General features: G+C 38.5%; 1 protein-coding gene across 1 annotated transcript in view; it reads right to left on the reverse strand.

Moving 5' to 3' along the window:
• Nucleotides 1-8,207, reverse strand: part of dnah6 (dynein, axonemal, heavy chain 6) — a 57,642-nt gene that overhangs the window by 27,156 nt on the left and 22,279 nt on the right. The window contains exons 32-44 of the mRNA XM_013914100.1: nucleotides 7,326-7,493; nucleotides 7,047-7,195; nucleotides 6,201-6,308; nucleotides 5,744-5,870; nucleotides 5,322-5,534; nucleotides 5,009-5,230; nucleotides 4,683-4,805; nucleotides 3,900-4,082; nucleotides 3,439-3,582; nucleotides 2,756-2,977; nucleotides 1,824-1,971; nucleotides 1,223-1,380; nucleotides 42-173 (exon numbers count right to left, since the gene is read on the reverse strand). Coding sequence (XP_013769554.1) covers nucleotides 42-173; nucleotides 1,223-1,380; nucleotides 1,824-1,971; nucleotides 2,756-2,977; nucleotides 3,439-3,582; nucleotides 3,900-4,082; nucleotides 4,683-4,805; nucleotides 5,009-5,230; nucleotides 5,322-5,534; nucleotides 5,744-5,870; nucleotides 6,201-6,308; nucleotides 7,047-7,195; nucleotides 7,326-7,493 — 2,097 coding nt within the window. The remainder of the gene's footprint in view (nucleotides 1-41; nucleotides 174-1,222; nucleotides 1,381-1,823; nucleotides 1,972-2,755; nucleotides 2,978-3,438; nucleotides 3,583-3,899; nucleotides 4,083-4,682; nucleotides 4,806-5,008; nucleotides 5,231-5,321; nucleotides 5,535-5,743; nucleotides 5,871-6,200; nucleotides 6,309-7,046; nucleotides 7,196-7,325; nucleotides 7,494-8,207) is intronic.

Consider the following 8,207-nt stretch of genomic DNA (forward strand, 5'->3'; position numbering starts at 1 on the left):
GTGTGTGTGTGTGTGTGTCAGTATTTTGGAGGACTCCTGACTTTGAAGATCTGTTTGAGGCTGGTGTCCGAGGGTGTTGGCAGGCACAACATGCTGAAGTGGCGAATAAATCTGGGGGACACAGGATTTCGCCCCCCTCCTGGAGGAGCACATGCTGCTGTAATGGTCATTTCCTGAGAAGAAAAAGACAGAATAAAGGGACTACTAAACAGCTGATAAAACGCTAGTATGTTACTTTTTCCTGACATGTCACCATTGACAATAAAATGTTCCATTTAAGAAGAGGGGATCCTTGTTTGGGGCATTTAAGGACAGTACAGAAATGTTCTAAAATCAGTTGTGCCTGTGTGTATATGTGTGTTTGTATAGCACAAGTTAAGGTAGTAAACATTCTATGGATGATGCACTGATCAGAGACCACTTTTAATTTCGTTGTACCTGCGACGATGACAATAAATACTCACTCAAATGAGCAATCCTATTTATCCATATTGTATATTCTGTATCTATACATGTGTATATGTGTATATATGGTTTATTTATGCTTATATCCTTACTCTCATTCCCCTTAATGTATCTGTAACATGCAACTTCTTTCGGTGCTTTGCTACTGGAAACTGAATTTCCCGGAGGAACCCACCCGAGGGATTAATAAAGTTTCATCTAATCTAATCAAATCTAAAGACATTCTGATTCTGATTCTCATTCTATAAATGGCGAGTAAAAAAGCTAACAAATAGCCCACAAGATGACTGGGTTTCCTACATCAAAGGATTTAGTATTCATTAAAAACACCAAACAGAACAAATGAGGTTTTTAACTGTGCTCAAAAACTGAACACGGGGAAAACATCCACAGTAGTTCAGACTAGAATGATTTTGTCTTTACTTGTAGGCAATATTTATGGGAATGTAGAATGTACAGACACTAAAAACAAAAGGTTAAGACTTATGAGCAATTAACTTATAGCTAGTCTAGAACAGCTGTGCTAGTGGAACTGTCCTACCCTTGTTTTAGATACGTGCTTGTACTTATAGGAAACATGCCCCATAATCTTTCTAAAATCTGAAAATTTGAAAATGCTCCTTCTTGTGGTTTTGTTTTTAAACTGCTTGGAAAAGTCTAAAATAGATAACCTCAACTGCAACCATAGTCTCACATATGCACACGCACATTTATATTTTAATGTCTCATTACAGTGTAGCTCATCTTATTTGCATACCTGGATCTCCTTCCAGAAGAACTTGTTTCTGTCATAAAACCCAGAAAAGTCCTGGAACTGACGCAGGAGTTCTATAGGAGGCTGAGATCCATAACTGTCCAGCTTAGGCATATTCAAGTCATCCACAAAGACCACCAACTTCTTGTTTCCTGGAGGACCTACATGGAGAGAAAAATAATAAATATTCAAGAAGAAAAAAGTAAATGTGTAAGCACTATTGGATGAATGGCCAGGCAGTAGATGTGTAGATGAATAGTGGAAGCAACTGTTAAACTAATGGAAAGGAAGCGACTCTATGGTTGTGTTAAGCAGCTCCAGAACAATTTGGGAATGTGCTGAAGAAAGGCCTCTTAATGTGTTATCTGTAAGTTAGACCCTGAAGACATGTCATTGACAAGCATGGACCTATAATTCAAACAATAAGATGGTAGCTTTTGTCTGAAAAACTTCATCAGTTGGAGTTTCTCAAAGGATTTCCTTTCAGCTACATTGCTGTCCAGATGGTGCAAACAATTGTAACAAATGCATATGACAGTCTGACACAACATGTATGGTTCTTGGGTTTGCTTTTATGTTGTCATTGCCAAACTTGCTCTTTTACCTAAAATGTTCTTTCTCTTTTTCTCCAGTTTGGACTCAATGATCTCCTGTGTACGGGCAGAGGAGGTCTGAGCAGAGAAGTTGATGAAGACAGGAAGATATCCTGCACTTTCCTGGATCCTGTTAAGAAGGCCCCGGGCCACCACAGTCTGCAAGAACATGTTCATCAATTACTTTCACATATAAATTTTGATATCTGCATTCCTTTCTAAATTGCAACACCAAAATATTACCTTTGCTTTAGCACCATGGATATTTTGGATATGAAACTATAACTAAGCATTGCTGCAGACTCGTGCTATTTCCCCTCTAAAACTCCTCAGCATTTTATTAATACGTCACCATCATAATAAGTAATTTAGTGGAAACTGCCAGATCCATCAGTACACACAGTCATTCAGGTGAATGAAATAAACAGTGGCACTAATATATACAATTAACCTTCTACATATGTCATGACAAAAGCATGGGAATGTTTGTTCCACAAATCACACAGAACCAAATCTCAACAAAATATGACATGTATGTGCAGCGTTCTGTCCAAAGCTAAGTGTGGCTGTAGCAAGGCATCTGCAACACATGCAGTGGGTCTTTGTTTATGAAGTGCAAAAAGGAGTCTGAAGTATCCTAGACGTATGTGCTTTTTTTCAGCTGTTCTTTTTGCTTCATCAAGTATGCCCTGGGGCGCCTCTGTCAGTGCGCCCCAGGGCGGCTGTGGCTACACTGTAGCTTGCCATCACCAGTGTGTGAATGTGTGTGTGAATGGGTGGATGATTGTGTATAGTGTAAAGCGCTTTGGGGTCCTTAGGACCAAGTAAAAGCGCTATACAAATACAGACCATTTACCATTTTACCATTTAATATCAGAAAAGCTTTGGATTTATAAAATGTACCCTTTGTCATCCGTTTATTATCTGTTCTAAGATTCTTTACCTTTCCCACTCCCGTGTCACCAGTGAAGAGTACAGAACGGCGCACGGATAGCAGTTTCTCCATCAGATATCCATAGCGAACAGTGTCTGTAGTGGGAACCAGCATCTCAAAAAAAGGTTGTTCCCTATTATATTTAAATGAAGGGATTATAGCTGTCCATAACTGCAGATCCCTGTGATTAAAATTCATGTAGACACTCCACAAGGTACCACACGTCGGGAGCTACAAAACACACAAATGTAAAAAACTTACTACAAAATTATTAGGTGTCTTATTAAGTATCAGCCCAAATGCCATTAGCTAGAAAGAACATTAAATCATTAATGTTCAGTTTCACTCACATTGTTTAATAGCTTTGGTAACAGCAGTTTTGGTGAAGTGTTGCTTTGTACAATTCTTTGTGTGGATGTGAGTGCCTATGTGTGTTAAGTTCAAATTACGGTTTCACATCTGGAATTCTTAATACACTTTTCCTTCCAGTCAATGCTCCATTAACATAGTTTGATACGGCACTCTGTGAACAGCTTAAATTATTCCACTTTATATACATTGAATACAAGTGTATGAATTTTGACCGATTTGAATAAACTGCCCAGTTTTGTTCTATAATAAATAAATAATTTAGATTGCATTATCCTCACAGCTCATCAATTTCTGTAGGTGTGGTGGTCACAGCTGCATACCTTTGCATTTTTGTTGCCTTCAAATTGCTCTCTGATGAAGGTATCAAAAGCATCCCAGTAAGAACTAGTCAGATTGCCACCTATGGCCCATAGATAACAAAATATGAAGGTCTGACATAGTACACCATCAAGGTGCTTGGGATTCTGCCACCACAAAAAGAAGACATATCAATAAGTAAGAACATGGGTGAGTAAGTCAATAATTCTACAAGAAGCATGTATATAACTTATGGCTTTGTCTTGTCGAACAGAAGTAGCACACTCTCATCTTTAACGCATTGCTGGTTTAACCAAAGTTGCTGCCTGTACATTTTTTGCTTTTCCTTTGTGGAAAAAAAGTAACTTTTTTTATTTCATTGTCAAGTTTGCAAAATTGTTGTTTGAACTAAATGACTGATTCTTTTGATGCATCCTACAAAAAAAGGACTAAACATGACAGCTACATTTTGTGTTAAATGTACCATCTTGAGGTCTGGTCCTCCGTTACCCAGCAGAAGAGCCTCCAGCAAGGAGCACAGAGTGCTGACTTTACTGATGTCCACTTGGCGAATTGCTTGGACACAATGCTTGGACGCAAATTGTAGACCTTTCTCCACGTACTGCTTGAACATCTCCATCAGGTATGCACCCACTGGGTCTGGAAGCTGGAGAGACAGGAGAAAGTTAAATGAGGTTTACAGAGAAGCTTGTAGCAGGATATTAAGTGTATGCAGAGTCATGCATTTACATTATCTACACAATTTATAAAGTAACCTTGCTAGTTTGGCTTAGACTCCCTAGTAATAGTCTTCTTAATGCCCAGAGGTAGGACTGACATCAAGAGGGAAGAACTATGCACTGCAAAAAAACAACAATTTGACTACAATGTAAAAATTAACCTATAGGGGTAAAAAATAAAAATACATTTAAATTTAAATGCATTTCTCCACAGGGAATTAGTTTTAGGTGATCTAACTTTATATACAATATGTTGCATCTGTTACTAGTTATAATGGCTATATGACTGCAGTAGTCAGCAATCAAGAGATATCTTCATATCAGTATAAGTCCAGAGGGTTTACAACAAGGTGCAACACCTGGTTACACTGAAGGACAGGAAGAACAGAATGGATTTTGTCTAAAAATCCCATAAAGGAGGCTGCGCAGTTCCATGGAGAAGCAAAGGAGCAGCTGTCAAAATACTTAAGATCCTATCTGTATAATATAAGAGAAATCTAGAATTTGGAGATATAACATGCACATACCCTGTCCCCTAGCCCAGTAATCCATGTCTGCACGTAGGGCATCCACTTGAGCTCATCAGGATCAACATAAACCATTCCACAGCGACTTACTGTGGCTGGAGATGCCACAGCCAAGTCCTGAACCTGCAAATACACATTATGAAGACGACTTAAGATTTACAAGCTCCTATTATAAGAGAGTCCATTATAATCCAGCTTCATATTCTTAGTAAAGCATTAAATGTTTATTCTTGAGCTCATGTTTAAGACCCTGCAAATTAATTTATAATCCAATTTACTGTCAACAAAAATGATCCAGTTCCACTTTCACTCTGTTTGGCTCTAACCTCAAACACCATGTGTATGGATGGAGTAAGTTTGATTCGCTCGCTGTTGGCCAAACAGAGCATCTTGTTGTCATCCAATACAGTGTTCATGTTCTCGATCCAAAGGGCATCAACTGGTCCATCACAGATAACCCACTTGTGGTCATCACTAGTGTCACTGACTGCGTCACGGACACTCAGTGCCATCAGTCCATCACGCCACTCCAATGTCAAAGTATTAATCTGAGAGGTTGACACAAAAGTTAAATAAATAATTGCAGTGAGAGAAAAGGAAATACTGCTGATGTCAGATTTATTCTCCTGTGTGCTGTACCTCTCCATAGAGCTCTCCCATTGAGACAGATTTTGGATTGAGCACATAGGTCTTGACAGGCTGATAGAAGGGGTTGACAGCCTGGTGTCCTTTGAGATGAAGGGTCTCCAGAGTGTCTGCCAGGATGGTGTAGACAGTGGTCTTACCTCCACCACTTGGTCCAACCAACATAACTCCATGGCGAACTAACATGGTCTCATAAAGCTGGATCACCTAATAGGAAGATAAGAGGAACAGGCTTTTTAAATACTCAAAATATTTCTGATCTTTTAAAAAGATTTACGTCTGCAGCTGGAATTAACCCCTTAGCAGTCCAATTAGTCCCCTAAACCATCCAATGTACCGTGGGCGGTACGTCCGACTGCTAACAGGTTAACTGAGCTGAAGTGTCTGTCTTGGAATATTTTCCACTTGAACTCTACCTTCTTAGTCATGCTATCCAACGGTTGAAGGTTTCGCTTAACCAGAGACTCCACAATGGTTGAGTGTAGCACACCATAGTCATGTTCAGGGATACAAACACCAGGAAACAGGTCTGACAGGATACCACTGGAAAGGAATGGAAGATTGCCATGAACATAAACATACAGATATATATATAAAAAAAGAAAGAAGAGGCACCATACAAACTCTTACTTTTAGAACTTAATGTTCTTACTGTTATTGTGCAGTTTAACAAGAAATAACAAAGCTACTTCAGTTATTGCTCCCTTATTCACCACGGTGGGTAGCTCCACATGTTTAATTTGGCAGAGGACACAACCCCAAAAGGATTTGTGTCTGCGCCCAGGGTTGTAATAAGGATCTTTCGCAGCCAAATGTATAAATCCCTATGCTGCAGAGCAAGAAACAGTCCCTTACAATGTCAGATAGACTTACCCAAACAGCACGGCATCATCAGTGAGGAACTTTGGCAGGTTGGAGTCTCTCAGTGCTCTAATTAGAACCACATCCTCACTAAGGTGAGGGTTCTCTCTCTTCAGTGACCTATGAGCAAACATTAAAAATTATATGGATTTCTTTGTGACCTAAACATTTTTTTAAATTTAATATTGCAGAGTCACTCCAGGATTTCAAATAATTGCTATACAATGAAAATAGTTATGTGTTAGTAATGGGCATCCTAAAATCTGTCTTTTATCTTCATATTGGTCATATTCACAAAAAATTGATAAAATATAAAAGGAAACCTGCATGGTTAAAGAACCAGTATGAGCATCTCTTCTAAAATAGTTCATTTAAATAGTTGTAATTACAAAAATGTGTCATTTCTTTGTCTCTTCATGTGTTTCAAACACTTCGTTATGACAAGCATCAAATAAATAAAATAAATGTAAATTATTTTTTTCAGAGAGGAACTAGAGTTTAAATGAGGAAGTGCTGGGAGCTCTTAATTGCCCCTTGGGGATAAATAAAGTCTGATTCTGATCCTAAGCTCTTAGCCTCTAATCTGAGTAATCACCAGTATCACCAGTTTCACTGGTCTTATTGTGGACAGCAGCACTTTGTCTTGAAAAGCAAATTATCTACTTAAAATGTGAAACATGTCACAGTAAACATAATGTACATGTAGCTTCAGAATACACAAAATGGTAAATGCTAAACATATCCATGTATATGTGTGTGAGACTATTTAAAATCACAGCAGTCACAGAAAGACATTTCAGAGAAGATGGTTGTCTGCCCTGATTATTCAGTGCATATGTGTCCGTGTAATGCTCTGACCCTGCCATGACCAGGACAGATTTGACAGCTCTCATCCCAAAGTCATAGTGGTCCTGCTGGGACAGTTGCTCTGAGCACAGCTTGTACATCTGGGTCATCTTCCTTGCGAGGGTTTTACTAGACTCAAATCCTTCTGAGTACAAAATCACCTGGAGGGAGAACAGAGAAACAAATGCAGCTGAGCTTAAGTCAATAAAAGAGGGAAAATGATAGCTTATTCTGTGGAGAAATATCAGAGAATTTAGAATAAGACACATAAACACACAAACTGGAAGTTACCTCTGCAATAAGAGCATAGTTTGGAACCATCATTGCTATTGGTCTAAAGAGAGCTTTAAGGTTGTCGGGTAATTCTGTTCTTCCAGCATAGCCTGGGTTCATAGTGATGAATGCAGCACATGTCATCATCAGCTTGATCTCCCGGCCCTCAAATAGAAACCTTGACAGCTACATAACAAAGATAAAAGAGACACTCTTGTTAGTAAAAGGTCAACTTTATTATCTTAAACTATATACTCACTATGGATAAAGTGAAATATCCATCCATCCATCCATCCATCCATCCATCCATCCATCCATCCATCCATACATCCATCCATACATCCATCCATCCATTTTTCTTAAGCATAATCAAATAAGGCTTTACAATACAGAAATGTATTTCTGTATTTCTTTAAGATGTCCACTTCCTGGTTAAATAAGGGTTAAAAAAAGTGTGAGTGCAGTCTTTTGTATCTTCCTCTTGACAACACCCCATCTACTGTAATACCCATGGCTATTCAAGGAGAGTTATAATATGGCCAGCAATCCATCTGCTAGTAAGTTTGGCACCGCAATTAATAATGGCAGGTAATTATTTCTACTGGAAAAAGAAATTGGCACCTCCATACAGCTTGTCAGCAGTTGGTGAAATACTCTAAAATCTGACTTTGGCCTTTATAAAACACAGTGGACCAACTATCACCACCACCCAAAATCAGTGGAGGAAATGGTGGTAAAAATGGACGTGATCATACACTCGGTGTCTTCAACCTGGTGGCAATTCAAATTTGAGTAACTTACAACAAACTTGAAATTAAATTAAACTTTTACTAATTTGTATTTTGTAAACCAAAAGCCAGAAATATCAAAACAACAAATTAGACTTGAAATATTTAACTT

This window comes from Pundamilia nyererei, unplaced genomic scaffold (assembly GCF_000239375.1).
Source record: "Pundamilia nyererei isolate P.nyererei 1_Seehausen unplaced genomic scaffold, PunNye1.0 scaffold00171, whole genome shotgun sequence".
In the NCBI taxonomy this organism is placed as follows: Eukaryota; Metazoa; Chordata; class Actinopteri; order Cichliformes; family Cichlidae; genus Pundamilia; species Pundamilia nyererei.